At 34.3% G+C, this 25684-nt stretch overlaps 1 protein-coding gene across 5 annotated transcripts; it reads right to left on the bottom strand.

The window, feature by feature from the left end:
- Window positions 1–188: 188 nt before the first annotated feature.
- ATRX (P-loop containing nucleoside triphosphate hydrolases superfamily protein) lies at window positions 189–24430 on the bottom strand. 5 transcript variants are annotated; one of them, XM_018121444.2, is made up of 27 exons: window positions 24325–24430; window positions 21441–21787; window positions 17660–17828; window positions 17425–17487; window positions 16913–17008; window positions 16740–16832; window positions 15897–16087; window positions 11645–11891; window positions 11365–11478; window positions 10770–10853; window positions 8648–9214; window positions 8216–8505; window positions 7852–7942; window positions 7561–7770; window positions 7053–7172; window positions 6680–6846; window positions 5871–6012; window positions 5232–5381; window positions 5096–5151; window positions 4709–5009; window positions 3541–3664; window positions 2631–2692; window positions 2266–2492; window positions 1737–1940; window positions 1569–1647; window positions 1234–1493; window positions 189–968 (listed from the first exon to the last, which is right to left on the bottom strand). In XM_018121444.2, exons 3-27 carry the CDS (start codon window positions 17777–17779, stop codon window positions 575–577), a joined length of 4452 nt encoding a protein of 1483 aa, XP_017976933.2. In that variant the 5' UTR covers window positions 17780–17828; window positions 21441–21787; window positions 24325–24430; the 3' UTR covers window positions 189–574. The 5 variants fall into 5 exon arrangements, with proteins under 5 accessions (XP_017976933.2, XP_088662704.1, XP_017976931.2 ...); XM_088806578.1 differs by having other exon boundaries at window positions 21729–21787; XM_018121442.2 differs by having other exon boundaries at window positions 21441–21851; window positions 24325–24428.
- Window positions 24431–25684: the final 1254 nt, after the last annotated feature.

Raw genomic sequence — 25684 nt, 5'->3', positions numbered from 1 at the left:
TTTGGTCAATTCTTGTGATTGTCCCTGTTATTTTCCATGTCTTATTCACCAATAAAGGTAATGCATAAGATGGCTGTGCTGTTTAGTTACCTTTTAAAATTACATAATATAATCACAAATGGTTATAAGCTCTAAAATCTGACATATTGATACCATGTACAGTATAACCCTTAAGGATGGACCAAGACTCAAGCAAGGCAGAGCTTTATTTGCTGCAGAAGCAGATAAATTTTCATGACTCATTTCATTAAATTGGACCGTAAAATTCAGATTTACAGAGGGCAAATTCCTGCCAGTTCCAATTTACACTGCCTCCCACCTGTACCCCTTCTTAAATTGAAGATAGCTAACCTTTATCTAGTTCTACAAAACAGACTAGCAAACCATCCCAAACCCCCAAGGCAATAGAAACAAAAAGATCCCTATGTGAATGGGCAACAATAAAGGGGCCCACAAAAGAATGTGTTGTGTTCAAAAGGAGATTGAACTGACATCGTATCAGCAGGCATTTACAATCACAACAAATTACCATTTGATAGACCATATATGAACAAAATATTTTCACCTCTCCTTGTTACCTTGCTGTCTTGCCGTCCCTGTTTAAGTCCTCCCAGCTTATCTCCTGGCCACACTCCCCGCATACAGTGCTACAACCCATTTTTGTGCCCTGGCTTCTAAGAGTGAGCAGGTGTGCAAGATTGGTGCATTTCCGTTGGACAATCCGACTCCTGAAAATACCCCTGGGTTGCGTAAGGTGAATGGGTTCTGGCTCGGGTTTAGGAGGGGACACATCTGAAACAGCAGGTTTGCGCTCTGCTGCCGATTCATCAACGGATACTCGCTGCACTTCCTCCCATTCTATGGTTTTCCGATAGACTTCCCAAGCCATATCTTGCTCCTCCTTCGAGAGCTTTTCATCTTCATTCTCTTGCAATAGGGTCTCATGTTCATGATAATTAGCAATCCACCTAAAAACATCAATATTAAACAAGTTACTCAGATTATAGAAAGGGACTCATGTCAAACTTATTTGATTATAACAAAAGGAATTTACTTTTAAGTCCGATTACGTAGCACTCAAACAGCAGAATCAGATAAAGAAGCATAATTTTATTTTTTATTTTTTAAAGAAAGGGAAAAAGCACATGAAAACCTAAAGAATGGAGTATACTTATTCCTTGCTAATGAAAGCTGAAACCAAGACACAAACAAATGGAAAGAGACTGAGAATACCTTGGATGATGCTTGCCAAGTAAACTTTCCATTAACTTATCAGAGGAACAGCTTCCATGAGAGAGAGGCATCTTCTGCTTCAGTGACTTTCCAACTTCACAAGTCAAATTTTGGTTTCCATTCTCTTCACTAAGTTCCATCAAAGTATCAAAGTTCTCATCGTCACCAAATTCAAACAGATGTAACATCTCTTCCTTTGAGATAGTCCTATGTACTTGTTGTCTATCTACCACCCTTGCTGCAAGCCCTTCTTTCGTCACCTATTTGTACCATTTTTCTAGTCAAAATGTTATTCAAGAAACAAACACCAATAAAGGACAAAAAGTTTCCCTTACTTGACGCTTATAAATCTTTTCTTCCATAGTCCCATGTGCCATCAATCGATAAGCAAACACCGGCTTTGTCTGGCCATACCTATAATAATGGAAAACATAGTATGCAATTAAAATATGTGGAAATCAAAATTGACTTGTAATTAACAGAAATAAATGGGTTAAACCCACCTCCAAGCCCGATATATAGCTTGAAGATCATATGTAGGGTTCCAAGAACCGTCAACAATAATTACACGGTTTGCAGCATAGAGATTAATCCCAAGAGATCCAGCTCTGGTAGAGATCAAAGTACACTTGACTCTTTTATTCATTGGTGCATTAAACTTCTCAACCAACTTTTGCCGTTCAGAACTTTCTGTCCTTCCATCCAGCCTGTATGGCACATTGCAAAGAAAAGAGAGCTTGAGACATCTTTATTTTCAGAAGTTCTAATGGCATCTATACTTAAATGAACTTAGAATGCAATGTGCTAGATATTAAACATAAACCAGCTTCTCAGCAAAATCAGATACACTTTTGGAGAAGTTTACAAAAAATTCAGAAATGCTTATGCACTAACTATTTTATGAAAAAGCAGTCATATTCAAACGCACATTCGCCACAAACAAGTGGATTAACAGAAAGCTAATGTGTCAAAAGGGGATGACATTAAACAAATTTATCAAATTCTAAACAATTTCCACTGATATACACGCACCTATACCAGTCTTTTCCCTTTTTCCAGCACTTCCCATTTTTTCCGCGTCTAGTTAATCTTGAAAGATATAGTTCTATCAGATCTAAAGTTGGAATGCTCTGACTAAAAACCAGTGCCTTGTCACCCACATCTGAACACATGGTTATGATGTCGAGCAGCAAAACCATTTTGCCACTGTAATCAAGCTCTTTATAATTATTTTCATGAAGAAGATCTTTCCACCAACCCTAGTAAGGAGAAATATTCTAACATCAGCAAGATAAGAAAGTAAAATTAATATAGACAAAAATGCTATTGTCTAATTAAGTTCCACCCAAGGCACATAAAAACAACAGATAAAACCAAATAGATATTCAATCGCATACCTTTTGAATAAACCCATAATCACTTTTCTCATGCAGCGAATCATTCAAATTCCTTGTTTTCTCTGTAACACATAATGCAAAACCATTTAAACACATAAAAACCTAAAAATTGACTCGAGAAAGTTATGCAATGATTCTATAAACTATCAACATGTCTCAATGACTTGAAATGGAAGAAGAAACTGCAAAATTTTAATGCTCATTAATTACAAATTAGTCAAAGTTTGTCTTCATAAATATACTGCCTAATTTACTGACATGATCAGGAAGCAATCCTGGCCTGGCTAGTGATGTTTTCTTTCTTTTCTCCTTCTTGAAAAAATCAAAAGAGGCAACAAGTAACAAGTCATTCATCCTATCCTTCCCAACATGAAGCAGAAATCAAACATGCAAAGCAGTAAGACCAAAGCAGACCAGACCTGGAAACCCACCAGCTCGCCCACTATGGCTAATATTAGATCTGCAATTTCACACCCTAAGAAGGCACAGAGTATGTCAAGACAAAATAATAGTCTGATCTTCCCCCTTCTCCTCCCTCTTTTCATGTGGAAAAAAAAAAAACTGATACTTAAAATCAACATGCATGTAACAGTCATCCTATCAGTAGACTTGAGACTTACTCCAAATTTATAGAATTAATAATAAGCTATATTATTCTATCCAAACTTCAAAAGATATCTTTAAAGCAAGCACTAGGATTTCAATACAAAACTAGTACCCTCCATATTCCATAGAACAAGCAAGCATACAAGTCTAAGAACAAGGAACATCAGTTCACTGCATTCAGAAAAAAGACCAACCTAGTCTAGTGGAGCCATATTTAAAGCCAACATATTCAGCATGCACATATGACATGTCAACACACCAAAAACGACAAGGACAGGAAACAACAAAGAAAAACAGGGAATACCTCCAACAGTCACATTATAATCTATATTTTCATCACTAGAGCTGTCATCTGCTTCAGCCGCATCTTCACGAGTAATATAGCCTCTATCTTCTTTGAATTGCAAGATCCCAGGATGGTTCCATATCTACTCAGGAAAAGAAATAGTTCCGTCAAAACAACATGGATTCAAAATAATTTTTTTGTTTACAGAAAAACAGTAGAGAGATAAATAGAAGAACAAAATGCACATGAATCTTTCTACCATTACAACACAGATTCGAGAATAACAACTCCACTTAAGCTCAAATATTTTATTTCAAGTTAAAAAAAGCCTAAAAACATCTTGGAACATAGCATTTAGGAAAGTATCTAGGTTTATTCATGATTCTCATTTCTCAAGCTGCAAATATCTATAAGCCGAGAATTTGCTGAAACCAATCACTTCCACATAATGTGTCTCTTTTCCTTCACTTCTTCAAATGATGCCCTACCAATGTCACCTAAGGAATAATGCACTAAAATATTTGAAAAAAAAAAAAGAATGGAAGAAATCCGCATCACTCAAACTAGGGTGCATATAAAATACCCAAAAAAGTGGAGCATATTATTTTCTAAACAAGTTGAAGTGCATCTCCATTAAATTAAGAAAGAAAGGTTTGTCCAGCTCTTTATAATATCATGGATCTACTTTGGCAATCTGGTAAATCTCAGGTGCACACATCTTGTAATTTATCAAAGCATTTCATAAAAATTTTTAGACAATATTAGCTTTCATCACATTAGGCTTGAAGATCCTTGAACAAAGGGGATGAGCGTATGGCTTATAATTACACCCATTAATGCTCAAGGATGTTGCCTGTGAAGAATCTTGGACAACTCTTTGTGAGAATAGCAGGACAAGGTGGAACCTCAGTGGTTTGAGCTAAGTTTGAAGCTTTCCATACATCTCCACATATTGGACTTGGTTAACTGAATGTGCCTCAATGTTTTTTTCCTTTATTCATAAATAGACAAACAAACCAAACCAAAATTTTGGCAATGCTGATCCCAAGTCATCAGGGAGTTGTTTCCATCCATAATTTAAGGCTCATTCCCTTAACACCTGCAGAGGTTGTATGGACATGGATGCATGCATCCATGTGATAAAGCAGCTTTATAAACTTAAAGAACAAGTTGTATAAGATTATACCTGAGCCAAGGCTTGATACCCAGCGAAGAAACTTTTCCTAATTTTTTCATTAGAAGAGCTGTCGTTTGTAAAACCATGTACATCAAGGAATCTCTTGTAAAGCTTCCGCTGTAGTGGAGAAAGCTTTACAGCAATAACAAAGACAGTTTTAGGAGGCAAGTCTTTTTTCACCACACTCATATCCATTCTCTGAACAAATCCTTTTAATTGTTCATAAAGGATATGAGACCTTTGATTCATTATTTTCACATCTTCATGTGTTGAATTTGTGTGCTGACCATTTTCTATTGGATTCTGGAAGCTGCATATACAGAAAACCAAGATTACATCAAAATGACAAAAAAAGAGAAGGGAACAATGAAGATAATAAAAGTGTCAGAGCCTTGCCGGTTCCGAAATTCATGGCTGCTGCCAAGAAAACCTTCTCGTACGAAATCAACCATCTGTTCCAAAGGAAACCTGATAAGAACTGTATAGTAAATAGGAAAAGAAAATATATAATTTGCTAAAAACGATAGCTCACACAGTAGTACTCCATGAGATTGTTCTGAAGTGGTGATCCAGTTAATGCAATTCTCCTCTGGCACTTCACTTGTTTCAAGGCCTGGGTTGTATCAGCCTTGGTATTCTTAATAGTATGAGCTTCATCACAAACTAGTATATCAGGTCCATCCTAGAGTTGGAAATAAAGTTCAATTCAACGGCAGCAAAACCATAAAAAAAGATGTGACAAAAAGAAGGTTTGTCCAGAAGTGATACAAAATAAAGATAAACATATATCAAATCATCAATTACTGACCTATGCTACAGTCAAATCACCTCAAACCTTACAATGACCATGTCCATTTTTCAATTAAAAACAAAGTCAGTGCTTCAATAACCACACAGGAAAAGCAATGCAGTTCACGTCAAAATTAAGTACCAATGCATACGCAAATATGAACTACTTTATTTGCAAGAATGCTCATGGCACATGGTTTCGACAGAATGCAACTAGTGATTAATTAGAATCAATCCATTTTGCTGTAAAGTAGCAATTTCTAAACCACTCAGTTATTGCTAAGCATTTATTTAACTCACTATTCCCCACAAGTCAAATTTACGGTACAAAATATAGTCATTAAAAATGCCATGGCCTGTTGCTGAAGATAATGGCAATCACCTGCAAGGCAAGACATATTTCTCTAGCCATGTGGCGATCCTTCACATGCTTTCCAAGAGACAAGTTCCGAAAAGCACTATAGCCAATCAAAAAAACTCCACCTTTAGCTTTCCACCTGGCAAACAATTCTGCTCGTCTCTCCCTGACAAAAAGTAATGATTGCAACAGGCATTTCAGACAATTGATAATTAACTTTTCTTTTTCCTTTCACCTAAATACTAGCAATTTCCACAAAATAGAAGAGAATAGGAAAGGGGAGTCATAAAAGTCAATTGGCCTCTTAATAGGCAGCACAAGATGATTTCATTATTTTCCTTTTTCACTCAGACTTGATTGCAGAAATTTACAATCATTTATAAGATAATGTGTATTACCCCCATGCTTATGCTTCCCATAACAGCTCATACCCTTCCAAGAGTTTTATCTAGTATTCATTCCTCATGAACATGCAAAACCTTCCTCCTTATCCTATTTTGAAGCTGATAAACCTAATCTTGTTCCGCATAGTTGCTTCCTGTAGCAACACATGTTTTAATGAACTTGGCTTCTACCACTCCAAAAAGGCAAGACCTATTTTATGCTAACAAGTTTCAGTTTTCCAAGAGCACCTGCTTCACTGATCAACTGTACTCTAGCCAAAGAAGAACAAATCTTTCTTTTACACCGACACTTATGGAGGCATAAAATTTGGGTATGCCACGATTTATGCACATGATAACACCCATCAATAAGTTTATAACTCTAGCAAAACACAGCAAAATTGGATACACTTTTAATTAGATATTTTCCAAAAAAAAAATTAACTTAACCTTGGCACATCTTCTAACATGAAGACACGGAGGGGCTTTACTTCTGAAGGTCTCCACTTCATGAACTCCTGCCGCCAGTTATGCAGCACATTTACAGGAGTTACGATGAGTGCAGTTTTCAATCCAAGATCAACACCTCTCATTGCAGTGTACAGAAAAGCTATAACCTGCAAGTACAACTAGACATGTCAGGCAAGCTGTAACAACCCAAAGACTTGGACTGCCAGGAACACAAAGAGATCATTAGCAATGAAAGCAATACAAGGTCAGAACTATGACATCAGAACACACACTTGCAAGCATGCCTGTATAGACGCACCAAAAGAAAAGAAGGGGCAGAATGAGGGAGATAGAGAGATACAAAGAAGAATACCTGAAAAGTTTTACCAAGGCCCATTGTGTGAGCTAGAATACAACCAAGACCTCTATCCCCAGACCTCACTTTTGTGATTGACTGTATGATATTTTCCCACAAAAATCGGATCCCTGCTATCTGCAATAACAAATCAACCAAAAGACATTCACCAAAGTTCGAGCTTACAAGCATCAGCATCAATAAAGAAATTCAACCAAATTCCAAGACCCAATCCTGAGTCCTGATATTTTCTATAAGAATGCTCACAAAATCCAGATTACTGTGTCAGAAGCAAACTTGATTTCTCATAGAAAGCTTGATCATAGTATTACAAGAAAAAAAAAAGAATAAGAAGAAGTAACTGCAACTGGAAGACAATTTTCAGCATACTAGGATATTGCAAATCAAGCATATTAAATTAACTTCAATAATAGAATACTGAAAGCAAATGATAAATAATCCAGGTAAACAACAAAGACCAACTGCAAGTTGATATCAATAACTTCTGAAATTATCAAAGAGAAACCTGATGGACTTTCAATTTGGCTGATATACTCTGAGGAATCCTTACAGCTTCTTCACCATCCTCCCTCCTAACATTCACTATATAACCGGTAATGGCATCACCAAGCACCTCTACACTAGCTTCATCTGATAAGTTCCTATTGCAGCTTGGAGAGTTTATCATGTTATATTTGGCTGAAAACTGCATTGACTTTAAGCGCTCTTGACGTTCCTACAATATTTTGGAGCACAATGCAAAATTCAATATCAGAAACCAGTTCAATTGAAAAAGAAGCAACTCAACATAAGATACCTTTTCTATTGCAATTTTCCTCTTTGTCTCTTCTCCTAATTCTGCATCATCAAGAATCCTTCGAATTTTCTTTTTTCGCTTTCTCTTAGAGCTATCATAGAAACAAATTGGATATCAACTCAGAGAAACAAGCCTTCACATATTTGGCACTGTTAAATGCTAATTGTCCTACAAGTAACACTCATTAAAGAGCATTCTTTACTCCAATTAGATGCACCACAAGACTATTAATACAAACTGGGTGAAGGCAAGCATATATAAACTCTTTAAATCACATAAGAGGAACAAAGGGAAAGATGTAAAATAAAAAAAAGAAGAGACTGCAGATTGTCTAAAATTTTCAGACCTCAGAGGAAAACATTACCTGATGGCAGTATTAATGTCAGCATCTGAATTCTCTGACTCACTATCAGAGCTAGAAACCATTGTGTCTCGACATCCCATGGCCCTTTCTAATTCTGATGTTAATTTTTGCAGAAGACTTGGCAAGCAGAAACAACATTGCCAACCAGAGGCCTGGGCCTCAAGCAAACATTCTTCACCAATATTCCTCCTTATACACTTGGTACAAAATAATGTTTTGCATGACTTGCAACTTATTAAGTCATTGCCTTGTCCACACCATCCACAATAACCCTCTGAGCAATCAGCGTCCTGCCACAATGGAGAAAGTCCTAATTAATTTTAACAGAAGCACCTGCTGTAACAAATTATGTATTGGGGTGGGTAATGATAGTGTTTAATCATTTTTCACCAAATTATTGTGGAAAATGCAATTAATTTGCACAATCAATACCTTCGTATGCATCTTCTCTTCCAGCAAGCATTTGCAATCCATGCAAATAATTACTTTAAGAAGGGGATGTTGCAGCACTTCAGTAGCCAGTTTATGACAAGCAGTGCAACTAAACTTCTCAGTCAGACGCTCTGAAGAATTAGATTCAACCCCAACAGCATCATCACTTTTTTCTAGCAAAGTAGACCGATCCTCCAATTTGGAGGAAACCAATTCATCCTTCATTGTAGTATCAGCTTCATCATCACTAGCTATGATAAAAGTTCGAGCCTTCTTATTGTCACCATTACCCTCCTTATCTTCATTTGAACGCTTGGACCCTCTGGGTTTACCAGAATCAGACATGTCTGACTCAACATGCCCTAAGGACATGCCATCAGAAATAGACCATGTCCTGTCCAACTTACAAGATTCAAAACTTTCAGGCACATCAGTCTTCAAATTCTGACAAGTTACCCCATTCTCACTATTAGGCACACCCTCCCTATCTTTTTGATTTTCCTTGTTTGAAATTGAGTTAGAATCATCTTCTAAAGGCTTGGATCGATCTAAGTTGCTTTCCATCACCTGAACCAAAGAGCAAAATTTTCTGAGGGAGACCAGGTTTTATAATATAAAAAGAGAAAGAATGTTAAGTCCTTGCATGCATAGGCATATCTTATTAGTTTCATCAAAGGCCCTAAAGCATCTTGCACAATAGTCTAAAATATTGTACAGCATAAGGAGCATGTTACATAATGGGCCATAGATATATGCTAGCTTTTTTTTTTTTGGGAAAGATAGATATATGCTAGCATAGAAATCAGAAGAAATTGCATACACTGACAAAATTCTTAAAGTCACCAAGAAAACTGGTCAGCCTTCAACTTAAAGACAGACACATGCTCCTAACGCACATTGCACAGCCCTGTCCCTTAAATATTTGGATCTCCAAATCTATTGCACTATCTACTTTTAACTGCCTAAGTAGCATGAAAAGAATACTAAGATGACCCAACAATATTATTACTTAAAAGGTATAATTTTTGAGCATTATATTAAATTCTATGGACTCAACTCAAAAAAGTATTGAGTCCCATTATGAAAAGGGTTCGGGAAGAATAATAATAGTAACTACATAAACTCCAATACATTCAGTCTACTGAATCAATGGAACCCAGTTAGAATAATCTGTTGCATTCCACAGAATTTCAAATTAAAAAATAAATCATAAGAAAGGGGAAAACTGCTAAACATCTGATAACAAGGATTCAACTGTGTCCTTCGACATGTCATATGGTTGCCATTTGATCAACTAGCTTAGGTGATAAATTATATTTAGAAGCTTTCTTGTTTTGTATAATTGGATTTTACTGTTAAGCAGTTTCCTAGAGAAAGGGCTTTTAGATAGTCTCCTGTTCAAGAGCCCTAGTCTTTGGAATATAAGGACTAGTCAAAAAGTCTCTGGCAAGTACCTGTACATTCTTCATATTCTAATACATTTCTAACAATGAAACTAAGAGTTTGGTTTTCTACAGAAATAACTATTCACAGCACAATAGGAGCACCCCTTAACCTAATTTCTTCCTCCCTAATGCACTCAAGTCTTCTGCTTGTACTATCAAACTCCTAAACCTTCTGCAAAGTTTCCCACCAATTCTTAGCAATTGATCTTCTCACAATAAATCCATCTTTTCGTGCTAACAGGAAACAGTAGCACTATAATCTCTTTCAAGCCACTAATTTTTCCTTCAAGAATAATTAGATCAAACCCCAATTGACCTTTAAATCCTTCCTACTGTTCTGTGAACATCAAAACCTGAAATTTCTTGAGCCCAAACCCACAAAAGCCAGATGGTTTATCAGATCTGTCCTATATTAGGGCAACTCAATTCATTGAACAACCTTGTTTGTTGCTACAACAATAAGCTCTATATTCTTTGCTCTCACACTTGTAAGGTAACCATATGAAAGGAAACTTAAAATTTTCATCAATTTTCAGCCCTATTACATGAGAGTTTCATTACTTTCAAGTCAATGAAAATATGGACCAGATATACAAAAAATATCTGAAGTAATATTCTTCAACTGATCTAGGGCAAATGCAAACAAAAAAAGAATAAAACGTAATTAAACAGAGAACCTGTTTAGATCTCCTTTGATGTCTCCTCCGTTTCAAATGCAAATGAAACTTCCGGTCAATATTTGCATCATCTTCCTCATTCACCTGTCAATAACCTAGTTGTTAATGCATGAATGTATGAGCTGTAGGAATTAAAAAATTATCCAAACAGGTATTTACAAGCAAAATAACCATTAGTTATTATAGAAGACAACAAATCATTAAATATCACAATACGGAATGCTCATGTATCTTAACAAATTCTATCAGTAGTCACTACACAAGTGAATAATATCCGAGATATATCCCACACGACCAGATAATCAACTGGAGAGAAAGAGATTCAAGAAAAAAGTAACATTTAGAAACTAGACAAAGAATCCCTGGAAACATTGATCCATCTCAAGGCGATCCATGCAGAGAGCTGCTATTTACATTAGGCCCAGGTGCCAGGTGCTAAAATATCACTCACCTATTGAAGAGAGGAATTACTTGGTAAAATTAATTAAAAAACATTGAATATCAATAGATAGCTGTAGTAAGAAACTAAACATACATTTCCCTTTGTAAAAATTCTGGAAACGAAGAATAATTATATCAAACAACACTAACTAACCTTCCTAAAATTTTTCCTTTGCTCGTCAGAAAGAATCAGATCTCCTTCATTTTCTATGGCATCTGCAACCAGTGGATTAGCTGTACTCCCATCAATATCTTCAATCTCCTCCACCTGGCCAAAAAAAATTTCCAGAAACTTTATCCAAAGAACAACTGAATCCATGCAGACTAGGTTCCAGCAAGTTTCATAAAAATAAAAAGGATAAGAATTTAGATGCTAGATTAAAGCGTCAAATACATAGATATTAACAAATTAAGTAAAAACCATATTTTATCACCTCATTGACTCCAGGAAATTTAAGTCCCATTAATGCAGCTTGCTGCGGCGTGCTGGCCAAGTAAACAGAAGCCCAATTCTTGCTGCCAAAACAGGTGCCATCCTTAGTTAAACCATCAGAACATATTTTCATGAACGAGCTCCAGTCTATGTCTGAGTTTTCTGTTACTGCCTCCTGGCTAGCATCACTGGAAAGCTTCTTTTGAAGAAATCCACTAGCACCCTCCTCCAATAATCTACCATGTTTCCTGAATCAAAAATATAGATCCATAAAAATCAACTTTAAGCTTTACAGAGTAGAACTAGGGTACCCCATCTACCGACAAAACCCGGATGCAGTGGATGAAATTTCACAGCACAAATACTTTGTTTTAGTCCTAGAATTAGACATGTCATGGAAAGTACACAATCTGAAACCTAGGACCCTGTGTTTGGGTAAATGCCTTAAGGTAGAGCAGTAGTGCTGCCCTTTGCACCTCTAGCACCCAAAACTAACCATAAACTACATAGGCAACGTTGCACACTAGGTGGCTAATTTTTTTTTAGCTCAGCCAAACATAATGTGTTTCATTAAAGACCTGCTCATGGCAGTAAAGTTGCAGGTGGCTAATTAACTAGCACTAACAGATATTTCTCAATAATTCAACAATCAAGAAGAACACAACATATAAATTAAGGATCAAAGATAACAATGTGATGCAGGAGCATCTAGAATTCTATTTTATTTAGTATTTTAGTTGGTTTAGGATTTTATTTTTGTTAGTTTATTTAGTTTGGGATTTTTTTTATTTTTATTAGGATTTTAGTAAATTAAGTTTTTATTCATTAGAGTAGGATTCTCAACTTTCTATTTGATTAGGACTTATCCTAGCTAGCATAAATATATGATCCTAGATAGAGGACTTATTATTATTCTTTTGTTTATTCCAAATTTTTATTCAAGAGGTTTTTTTAAAACCCAATTATCTTTCTATTGTTCTAAACATAATCAACCCTATTCAAGTCCTAATTGCCCTAAACCTTCCGGCTACATTAAGTGGTATCAGAGCAAACAATCCTACTATCCTACAAGGATTTTTAGCTAGGAGATTATGGTTGGCCAAGGTCGAGGTCGAGTTGGATGCAACCCAGCCTCAACAAACTGAGTTGGTTAAGATGCGGAGAATGATTGATGACTTGACCCAATGCAGCATTAGGAACCACTCGGAGCCCGAATGGTGATGACTTGAGGATGATGATGAATTTGAGATTGAGAAACCCTTTCATAAAGATGGACTCGCATATCAAGCAGCAAGAGTTGAATTGAAAGGCCAGTTACAACGCGCCCTTAATTTAAATGGTGGAGGAATCAAGATTGAAGGAGCTAAATTTCTTGGGAAGTTTCATGCGAAGGATTATTTGGATTGGGAAGCCAATTTGGAAAACTACTTTGATGGAAGCCCACGGCAAAAATTGAAACGTGTTATTTGTAAAGCTGAAATTGAAGGATACTGCACTTCAATGATCGAAGAGAGTTGAAGAGCAACATGCACGACAAGGGAAACTTAAAGTCAACACTTGGAGCTCATGAAAAGAAAGTTACGAAAGCAAATTTTACCTGCTGATTATACTATGAAATTATATGAAAAGTTTCATTGCTTGAAGCAAAATAACATGATCGTTGAGGAGTATACATCGAAATTCAATAACCTAGCAATTCGGGTGACGAACAAATTACTTCTTGTTATCAGCTAGTTTGAATCATTCCATTAGAGACAAAATGAGAGTAGTTCGTTTATACAACATTGAAGATGCTCATCAATATGCTTTAGCAGCAGAGAAACGAGTTTTATGCTATGGTGCTAGAAAGCCCTTATAAGGCACCAATTGGCAAAGCAATTCTAAAGCAAGACGAGGTTATCAAACATCCCCATCAAAATTATCAAGGAGCTACCACAACCAATAAAACTAATAAAGGTGCAACCAATGTCGAAAAGAACGATAAAGGCAAGAGTATAATGTCATATGGTAGACAAAACAGTTCTAGTTTTTCTACAAATAAAGGAGGCAGTAATTCCCAAATTCGATATTTTACTTGTGGGGAGAAGGAACACACTTCTTTTGCTTGCCCACAACGAACGGCGAACTTAGCGAAATTAGGAGAAGAGTTAGAACCAGTTTATGATGAATATGATGAGGAGATAAAGGAAATCAATGTTTATCTTGCATTAGATGAGTCCTTGGTGGTACAAAGAGTTATGACAACAACTATCAATGAGGAAGCAGAAGATTGGAGGAGGCGAAGTATTTTTCACACACCAGTTGTTTGTGAAGAAAAAGTGTGTTATATTGTCATTGATGGAGGAAGCATGGAAAATATTATTTCAAAATAGATAGTAGACAAATTGAAGCTTCCTACAAGCAAACATCCTCATCCTTACAAGATTGGGTGGCTAAAGAAAGGACTCGAGGTACTAATAACTACTCAATGTTTGGTGAAATTCACTATGAGAAGTAACTTGAATGAGGCTTTTATGTGATGTTGTGCCAATGGTTGTTGGTCATATTCTTACTAGTGGACCTTGGTTGTATGATCATGATATGGATCATAAGATGAAGCCAAATACCTATTCCTTCTACAAGGACAACAAGAGGTATACTTTATATCCTCTTAAAGAAGAAAGCTAAGAAATCAGTAACTTCAAGCCCTACAAACAGCAAAATCAGTAAAATCACTAGGTATTTATCCGCTGAAAATTTTGAAGTTGAAAGTAGTGAGATGGGAATTATGTATGCTTTGGTAACTAAGTTTTCGAAGAGGGATCAGATGGGTAAAACGCCTCAATATCCAACTGAAATTCAGCAGCTATTGAAGGAATTTAGAGAGTTGGTTAATGAGGATTTGCCAAAAAATCTACCACCTATAAAGAGCATCCAACATGCAATTGATTTGGTACCAGGAGCATCATTACTAAACTTGCCAACATATAGACTGCCCCCTACACCGCGAGCCGAGGCACGAAGACAAGTCGTGAAGCTGTTGGATAAAGGTCTAGTGCATGAAAGTAAAAATCCTTGTACTTACCCAGCTTTGTTAGCCCCTTACAAAGATGGTTCATGCAGGATATATGTGGACAGCAGTGCCATAAACAAGATTATAGTCAAGTATCGTTTTCCTATTTCTCAATTGGATGAGATGCTTGATCAACTAGTTGGTTCCAGGGTGCTTTCCAAGATCAATTTAGAGAGCATATATCATCAAATTAGAATGAGTAGAGATGAATGGCAACAGCCTTCAAAACATCGGATGGATTATTCGAATGGTTGGTGATGTTATTTGCTGATCACTTTCGGAAGATTATGAAGAGGTAAAAGCTGCCTTAAAAGCCAGCAATTCAGCATAATCTTTGGCTGCCAATCAACAACGTTGTAAGCAGGAATTTGAAGAAGGTGATCAAGTACTTGTGCACTTAAGGCAAAAAAGATTTCCCAAGGCTACTTATCACAAGCTCAAGTCTAGAAAATTTGGACCTTGTAAGGTGCTAAAGAAAATCAGTTCAAATGCCTACATAATTAAGCCGCCACCTAAGTAACAAATAAGTCCTATTTTCAATGTTTTGGACTTGTATCCATTTGATGAATTTGATGGGACTGCATCTACTATAGACACTCAAGTTCAGCAACTTCCAATTGCTGAGGCTGAAGTTATTGAATAAGTGCTAGATGTGAAAAAGGTTCAATCTAGACGAGGGAACCTATATAGACAATTTTTGGTGAAATGGCTTGGTAAACCTGATAATGAAAGCACTTGGGTTGCTAAAGTGGAATTAAAACAAGTGGATCCAGACATCTACGACGAGTATGCCAAGGCCTACTCATCAGAGCTGAGTCTTTTTCTGACCCAAGGGGCATGATGCAAGCGGATTCTAATCTTTCTATTTGATTAGGACTTGTCCTAGCTAGTATAAATAGGTGATCCTAGATAAGGGACTTATTATTATTATTCTTTTGTTTATTTTGAATTTTTATTCAAAAAGTTTCTTTAAAACCCAATTATCTTTCTATTGTTCCAAACACAATCAACCCTATTCAAACCCTAATTGTTGAGTTCTAATTGCCCTAAACCTTCAGGCTACATCATAATGTCACAAACAGATAATATTTATCTAGATTATATGTACCTTTTAGCAGTGCTCTCTCAAAGGTGCTTGCCAAATTCAACTAGCATATTACTACTCACTGAATAAATCAGAATCCACAGGGCAGAATCATACCTCCTTACAGGCCTCTGGGTTTGAAGATGCTTCTCTGCATCAGCTACAGACTCGACAATTTCACTAGTCACCTGAGATCCTACCCAGTGAGCTCTTCTTTTCCAAGCTTCAGTAGAGCAACCATTGGGAACTTGACTCTCAATCCACTTATAAAGGCTGGGTAATTCAATACCAGCCCCATCGAGTTGTTCCTGTTCAAAAGAGCAACGTCAAGAATGAATAAACGTGATTTCTAGACAGAAAAAACAGAAAGCATAAGAAACTGCAATTGACACTCAACAAGCAACAGGTCAGGAACTAGAAACCTCGATAGAACAATCACATAACTACAAAAGCTAAAAAAAAAAAATGAATAATGATATACCACAATGCAAGTAATCGAGAGGAAAATGTAGAAAGAAAGAAATAGGTGCAAAGAGAAAATTGCAGCCAAGCAAACTCAAGGCTTCTTAGGATAACATTTTATTCCCTTTTTAGGGCAGCCAGAAAGCAGGAACGAGAAGGGGTAGGAGCAAACAAATCCATTCATGCCCCAAACATCATTCAACAATTTATTTTTTATTTCAAACAGAGGAAAAGAAAGTCAAGATTGGTCTCTAGGTTGCATGTAAAGAAGAAAAGGTGAGCTGAGACATCATATACCAGTTTAATTTTCATCTCCCAAAGAAGCAAAAGAAAGTCAAGGCTGGTCCATAAAGTACAATTTAGAGAAGAAAATGTGAGCTGACATTCAAATGTTGTCTTGCTACAGAAATTAATTTTATATATAAAAATACTTATACACACAAAAATATATGTATTAAGAATCAACGCTTCTTATCAAGACAGAAGAAAGAAGCAGACCAACAATTGCGCACTCTCAGTCTCAAGCTCATCTAGCACACCTTCCCATTGCTCTATAAAAGTAGCCATTTCATCTGCAACAGCTGTATCCAACTATGAACAAAGTAAAAAGCATCAGAGATAGGAAAGGGCAACAAAATATCGATGAGAGGGAAAAAAGATCGTTAACTAACATCATCCCCCTGAAGAGTTTGTGCCAGCTCCTCTCTCACTTCAGTCTCCACTTTAGCAAGAGACTCCTTTTCAAGTGTTTCTTGAGCCTCTGCAGCCTGAAATGAGTATGAGAAAACATTCCAACATGATAAAGAGAAGGATAAATATGACCAACATCCCCTGATCCACCTTTTTCCACATAGCACCATGTGATTTGTTTTTTCCCAATTAACACCCTGTGATTAAATTCTGTTCTCATAGGGAATTACCCTATAAATTTCATCCAGTAAAATTACAAAAATATCCTCAATTCAAAAGTTTTCCTTTTGTTCACACTTAAGGGTACTTTCATAATTTTTCTAGGTAACATTCACAACGTAACCCCCTATGGAAACAGAACTTATCTACAGGATGTTAATTGACAAAAAAAATCATTAGATGCTATGTGGGAAAAGTTGAAACCACCATGGGTATAGGTGGAGTTTACCCAAAGACAACGAAAACATCAAAGTTTAGTGAAGAAACATGATACCTTGCTCTCAACCTCCAAAAACTCAGAAATCAACTCTTCTATTTCCTGCTCAGTCAAAGACTCCTGCAGAAATAAACGGAAAATGGAAAGTGTAAAAAAGTGCATAAAAGTTTCAAGCATAGAAACACGGAGAAGACACTAAAATAAGCAATAGTAAGGATGGGGGTGAAGGTCTTACAATCTATCAAAAAGATAACACTAATCATAATGAAAGGAAACATCAAAATTAACTTGCCTCCAAATGCAATCCATCATCTTGTCCAGATGTTGACGGTTCATCACCATCTGAATCAAGTATAAAAGAATCACTAGAGGCACTCGCAACATCTTCAACTTCCTCATGTTTTTCCTTCATCTTTTATTCAAGTTGCATTAAGAAAGACAATAACCTTCCAAAGCAAAACCTAAGAAGATGACAATTAAACATATCAGCAAATGAAGCAACCTAAAGATGCATTGTTTCTCAGTATGCAACAAAAAGGAAGCAGAGAAAGCAAGAATTCATCATTAAATGATAGGAACAAAAGGAAAAATACCAGTGTAAATGCACCAAGTTACAGACATCATTCTCATTTCCAAATTACCCAAGTCTTAACACAAACTTCCTCTCAACTTTACCATTACCCTAAGCCAGTTGCATGAGAGCCGTCACATATAATAGAATAACATTTATCACATTAGCAACAAGAACAATAGAAAGCACCCAAAAATGAGTCAAAATCAAAAACAACCAGCTAAGTTAAAAACAGCTAGTGCAATTGAGCTTTAATTCTCCATATGTAAATGGTCCTAGAAAGAGGCTTAAATGATCATATAAAATATCGATAACATATAATTTTGCACAAAAAACTGTTCACAACCATATAATACAACTCATTCCAAGCCACTCCTGCAACACGTAAAAGATATCATCACTTACTCAGAATTTGGTTTAAACAGAAAAAGGAAAATATGTATAGGGATGCCAACGGTCGGGTACCCTACAATTTCGAGGTACCCGAACCCTAACTTTATTAAAAATTAACTACCCGAATAATTTAAAAATTACTACCCTAACCCTAACCCTAATGCATTCCTACTACCCTATAATTACCCTAACCTGTTTAAATAGCCGATTAAACAAAAAAATTATTAAAATCTTCTTCATGGGTACCCAATTACCTCATTAACTTTTCTAATCTCATAACTTCTCTTTAGATTTATATGTTATAAGTTTATATAAACAAAGGTATATATACTGTAATTAATAATTTTATGAGTTATAACTTTTGCATTGTTAATACAAAATAAAAAGTAAATATATTTTTATTTAAAGTACATATATATATATATATATATATATATATATATATATATATATATATACACACACTCATACATAAAAAATATTTTAATATATAAAATAGTAATTATATTTCTTATAAATTAACACAATATATAGTATATATATATTAAAAGACATTACAAGTTAATTAATAATAATAGTTTCATAAATTAATTTAATTAATTACAAGGATTTGTTCTTAATTCCATGAAATTAAAAAAAAAAACATTTAAGTTCTAAAACTATTCTAATCTCAAAAGCTTTCTTTAAGTATATATATTATAAGATTATATAAATAATGGTATATATATTATAATTAATAATTTTATAAGTCATAATTTTTGTAATGTTAACACAAAATAAAAAGTAAATATATGTATATTAAAAGTACATATATAATAGTAATTATATTCCTTTATAATATGATATAATATTCAAATTATTTATACATAATTAACAATCCAATAATTTTTTAATTTAAATATATTAATGTCATCATATTAATAATTAGAGTAACCATACTTTTCATATATTTGTTAGTTTTTAACAAAAAAAATTACTTGTAAAGTTGATAGAAATTGTAAATTTTTAATTTAATTATTAAAATAATAATAAAATATTTATAAATATTAATCGAGTTAGGGTAACGGGTACCCAAAGGGTGGTACCCGAACCCTACCCAAATCCTTTTATGGAGTACCCTAACCCGGTGTAAATGGGTAGGGTACCCGCGGGTACCCTAGTTGACATCCCTAAATATGTACCTCATTTGGTGTATTCGAAATGATAATCAAGGAGAAAATCTTTCAAATGTTCAAAGGACGGCACCATCAGTTGCACCATAACCTTTAGTTTTCTAGGAAATATCTTTGATGCTATGAAAAATACAATCAGGAAAGCAGCCTCACACAAAAGAAATACATAGGGAAAGACTTCTCAAGTGTACCAAAATTACAAAAGCAGGGCTCGTTATTAGTATTTTTGGTCCAATAATTGGGGGTCCATTAAGCCACTGCAGCTCTAAACCTTAATTTTCAAAACCTAGCCACAAAATTACATGTAAGTGATTTCCACCTATGGCATCCCTGTTATGTTAAAAAATGCCTAAAAAAAAATACTACCTTTTGTGAGAACAAAGGTTGTCACAAGAAACCAAAACTAAAACTTCTACCTTTATGTTTGGATTTTTGGAATCAATTCCTAAGATTCTAACTCAAAAATTACAACATCTAAAGAGAGGTAAGCTACACAAAATCCCTAGCATTAAATGGTGGGACATTTAAAGCATCGCCACAAGGACAAACTAATATTTATCATCCTTGACTAGTAAAATCCATCTAAACTACCTAGTTCAGCACTAAGTTATAGCGGTCAGAGAGCTCAATAAAAATTGCTGGCCAACAGAATCAGATAATCACAACTAATTCAAGTCGTCTACTTTGAATAAGCTATCAGATGGGTACTATGAGGTCTTCAAGAGTTAACTTTGCAAGGGCATAGGATTCCAAAAAGAAAAAGTAAATTTAACTTTATATAGCAGCTGTTTCAAGCCGAATGGAAATGAGAAAATTAAATATAGTATGAACGGCTCTAATATAAAGATAAATTGCCTTCCAAATGATGAAGCTGCAGAAACATGCATGCACAATCAACAAACGGAACACATTTTATCGCTTTCAACTTCATCACATTGCAGAAAATAAAGCACAAAAGTAAGTTGATTAAAACCATTGGTTCTATGAGATCTCAAATATGAGATTGAATGAAAGGAAAAGCATGTGCACAAAGAATTCACAAGAAGGCAAAAAAAACAGATCCAAGTATCTTTATGGGAAATTGAATCACTATTTAACAAAGGAAAGAAGTGCTGTGTTCATTTAGAAATGTCATTCAGAAACTCACCAGCTAAAAACAGGATCTGGAAAGTAGGCAGTGACAGAAATTGGCAATGCAGAAGCAGTAAAAATAGAAGGGTTTTATCATAGAAAAAGGCGATACCAATCACAACCAATATGAGGCAGAGCCATGTTGCAATTTTATTGTGGGTTTTGTCCTTTTTTGACTTCTCACTCTCGATTAGTGTCCTTCCTAGTGAAGGGGAACCAGCCATTTCAAACCAACTCTGTCTAGCCATATTAGCAAGAAATAGTACTTATCCTTTAAGAAACAAATCTCTCATACAAGATACAGCAATTAATATGAATAACAAATTACTTTGAAAAACATCCTGTTATTATTTTTTTTCTTTTACCGGCAGGGGGTTATAACAAATCAAGCCTTACACATGTAGCCACTTTAATGGCATTGCTTATGTATCATGTTTAATTCGAAGAATAAAAAATTAAGGCATAACGCAATAGGCTTTTGTAAATACCTAATTGGAATGTACAGAACAGGTCTTAGTTATCCATATTATTAATGGCTGACTCCAATCTTAGACCCCCTTCTAGAACCAAAGCGAAAGCCTGAGAATCAGCTCTACATGCAAATAGGACTTCTGTATACCATAGTATTCTTACTCAATCATTTCAGGCATTGCCATCAAGCACATAAACTATGTTTTTTATCCCATCTATTGAAGGTGGGTTTCCTTCAGTGATATCAATCAATATGCCATCTCTTCCAAATTGAGATCATATACAAAAAGAAAATAGAAAGAGCCAAATAGTTGTGAAATTGGTCAACCACTTACATTCATTGTGCTTTCCTATGACAGCAAAAGCTCAGATGCTGTTCACTAGATGATACTTCACTGTGTGATAGAGGCACCAAAGGTTGGTGTAAGGTTAAAAGGCAATGTCTCACCTGAAAAGCTACCTAGCTGGTTTTCATGGGTAGTTTTGAACATAAGAAGAGAAGACTTCTCTAGCGCAAAGAGACAGAACTATGGAACCAAAATTCATGTTTTAAGGGATCCTCAATCAAATTCTCTACTTAACTTTCTTCTCATTTTGGTGACATCAAGAGGAGTAGTGCAAACCTAAATAAAATCAATCTTTGTCTTGTTGTAGCTAGCACTGTGCAAATGATCTGTTCAACCTGAAAAGGCCAAAAACCGAACAAACTGAATTGCACCCAAAAACTGACTGAAATTTAGGGATATCTGTACAAACCAAAAATCGAACAAGTTCGGTCAGTTACCCCTCAAAATAAAAATTTTAATATCATTTTATAATTTATAAAATTGAAACATTGAAATTATAAATAACATCTAACATCTAACATATAAATAACATCGAACACAATATAAATAACATCTAACAACATATAAATAGCATCTAACACAATATATACAAATAAATTCTAACATCTGAATAAAACATATAATAAAAACCAACATAAAGAAAATAAATTTCAGCAAACATTCAATAAACATTCTCGAGGAATGAACAATATATATGATTGATTATGAGGAATAAATAATTATTATTAAAAATAATATATTTATATAATAATTTAATAATATATTATTTAAGTTTGATTCTTCAGTCAGTTCAATTGGAAAATCTAGACACCAAGAACCGACCAATCAAACCAAACTAACCAACCTTTAATAACAGAATTAAACGTTGACTGAATTGACCAAACTCAATTTGGTTCGATCAGTTTGTTCAGGTCGGATCCATTTTGCTCAACCCTATTGCAGCAGAAGTAAGCATTTAATGGACCAGAAACATTCTTTAATTCGATGATAATTTAATTAATTACGACTACAGTAAATAAAAAAGCATTCTTCTGTGTTTTCCACCAATTGTATTGTGCTAATTTGTCTTAGAACATTTGCCTTTGCCTTTGGTTCTTCCACTTGAAGGTTGTCCTATGAATGACAGTAACAATTTAACGGAAATCAAGGGTAAATACATTGATATTCTCAACTCAACTAACCCTTGATCACAAGCTAGTTGAGGTCAGCTACGTGAATCCATTTGCCTCATTCCACTTAGTCGAGCTATATCCTCTGAAACATATAATGGGACCATTCCAAATCCTTTTTAATGACTTTTCTTCCCTCCTACTTGGCTCAAATGCCCTTGGCACCAGAGCATCCTTAGGCATTCACTGCCCCAAGACCAAACCATCTAAGTCGCCCTTATCTCACCTCAGCCCTAATTGGTGCCACCTCTATCCTTTTGCAAAGAGCTTTAGCATTTATATTTTCCTGTCCTGGTTTACCAGGCATCCACCTCAACATAATCATTTGATCTACTCTCATTTTCAGCTTAATAAGATAATGTTTTTACACATAGCAAAACTTTTAGCATGCTCCATCTTTGTAGCTCATCTAACTAGTATGACAAATCATTAAGGCAGTTCCTGTTAAAGAACCCTACCCAACACAAAAAATTACTAGATAAATATCTCATTTAAGTGAAAAGATTCATACAATTACACATTCAACTCAATAACTTCAAAAGTAAATTTGGAAAACACTTAATTGAATATGCAATACAAATAGCTATCAACATACATATCGCAAATAAATAATTCACAAAAAGTATGCTAGCTTTTTTATTCTTGATGTTACATTAAAGTTGTTCGCAAAACCAGACATTGAACTTAAAGTACTCCATGATATATGTAACCAAGTTGGTAAACATTCAAGTATTAGTACTGTTATATTAGGAAGAAGTGAAACCATCTTAAGTTGATGGACAAGCACATCTCAAATCCATTATAAAACTCAAATATGAATCTACTTTTATCATATTCCCACAAAAGGCCACTAGAAAGGAGGGAAAAAGAAAAGCAACTGTAATATGAGGTTGAGCAGTAGTTTTTGGTGAATGTATTCATGGAAATCAACAACTTCCAAAATAAAATTCTTCTTAACACAGTGTAACAAATATAACTGCATAAGTCCTAGGAACAACCATTCAACACAGAAATCAAAATCATAACTAATTGCCCCTTTGGACATTAATGGCACCAATGCACACAAAACAGCTCCACAACTAAGTCTAACTTTAGCAATTTTTTAACTAAAACTATACTTTCTAATCAAAATTTCAAGTTCAAAATCAACGTAAGCACTTTGAAAACACCCATGTTTTTCAAAATTGACTCATTACTAACTATAACACACTCATAAACCCTCTAATAATGACTGCATCAACCTCATTAATTCTTGAAAAACCAAAGTAAAAGAAAATTACAAAATAAACAAAGCAAAATATCAATGACTAGATAAACACTAACACCAATGTGTGGCCGCAACTAACTAATACTCATTCATTTAGCATGTTGAACTAAGCAATTTCTTAATAAAACAAAGAAAAAGTCAAGTAACATAATTATAACACAATTTCCGTCTCTGTAAGCAATAAAATAAACTCTTAAAAAACTCACATTTCCAAAATTTTCTCATTTTTATCTAAAAACTCCCTTAAACCTCCAACACAACAACGCCATTAACATGCCTAATCACTTAAAAACTGATAGAAATGAAAAAACTATGGCTAGAAATCATCGAAAAAACGGCCATGCGATTCGAAGTTCAAGCACTATTTAACTTCGACTCGGTGCCTGAAGGGCTAGTGAATAAGAAATCGCAGATTACAGAGAACGAGTTGACTCACCATAGGACAAGAGGACGCACGGTGGAAGCGGAAATCAGACTCAGATTTCTAGAGGAGGAGGGAAACGTTTGATATTTGTGGTTTTTTTTAGACGTAAAGAAAAATTAGAAAACACTTAACTTGAGCTGGGCTTTTAAATATTTGTTAAATTTTTTGTTAAGGGTGGCAATTTGGTGATTCTGGAATTTGGGAAGGAGAATTTTGTAAACTTAAAAAGGAAAATTTAATAAAATAATCATAAAAGTAAACAAACAATATTCACATATTTACTTACTTCATTAAAAGTAAAATACCAAACAAAATATAAGATTTTAATTAAAAATCCCAATTACAAATAAATTTACTTTCAATTGTAAAAATAAGTAAGAACTGCCACTAATAAATTCATATATTTACTTAACTTGACACTTTAATTAATTTCGTATTAAATTTATGACCTATCATATGATCAAGTTAAATTCAATGTGAACAAATTTTTAAAAAAATATTAAAAAAATTTTATATGTTATATTTACAAATTATTTATTTTGTTACCAGTTTTTGTTGCATTTTACAATTTTTTTGTTATTTGTTACAACTTTTTCTTAAGTATTATACATTTTTTTGTTATTTGTCATAATATATATTTTTTATATTTTGATATAATAAATTAAGTTATATAATTATGGAAAATAAAATTTTTTATTACGTGTAGAGATGTCAATGGACCATGCCCCGGCTGGCCGGTTGAAACCTATAAAAGGTAAGCTTTTATCTCGACCCACCAAGCCTTCTCATTTAAGGAAGCATTTAATTTAATTTGAATTAAACTAGCACGTTAATGACTTTTTTTTAGTTTTTTAATTTTAATTATAATATAGAAAAAAAAATTATTTGATGCTGGTTACATAACAGTGACAATAAATCTATAGCTCTAATACATTTAAAAACATGAATATAAGTAAAAGTTTTAATTGATGGAGAAAAAGGAAATATTTATTTATTTTATTTTTAAATAATTAATTTAAATAATATTTGTTGATTATAATTTTAAACTATAATTATAAATTAATCGATAAAATTTTTGATATATAGATAAAAAAATTTAGCTTCTATTGAATTGCTTTTATTTGAAAATAAATTATTAAATTATTTGTTTATATTTATTGTCACTACTATATATTAAGGATCTAACAAAATTTTGTCAATCTTATAATCAAAATGTAAAAAAATAAAACCACATGTAATGTGTCACAATGTTAGAAGGAAATCATGAATCTCACATTAGCTATATATTAAAATGAAATTGAATATTTAAGTATTCATATCATATTTAACTTGTGATATTACTTTTGTGAAATAAAATTATGAATCTTAATAG

Source organism: Theobroma cacao, chromosome 5, assembly GCF_053813885.1.
Source record: "Theobroma cacao isolate CCN51 chromosome 5, ASM5381388v1, whole genome shotgun sequence".
NCBI classification, from domain to species: Eukaryota; Viridiplantae; Streptophyta; class Magnoliopsida; order Malvales; family Malvaceae; genus Theobroma; species Theobroma cacao.
Note: the sequence above shows the minus strand (reverse complement) of the source record. Positions and strands in the feature narration are given on the sequence as shown.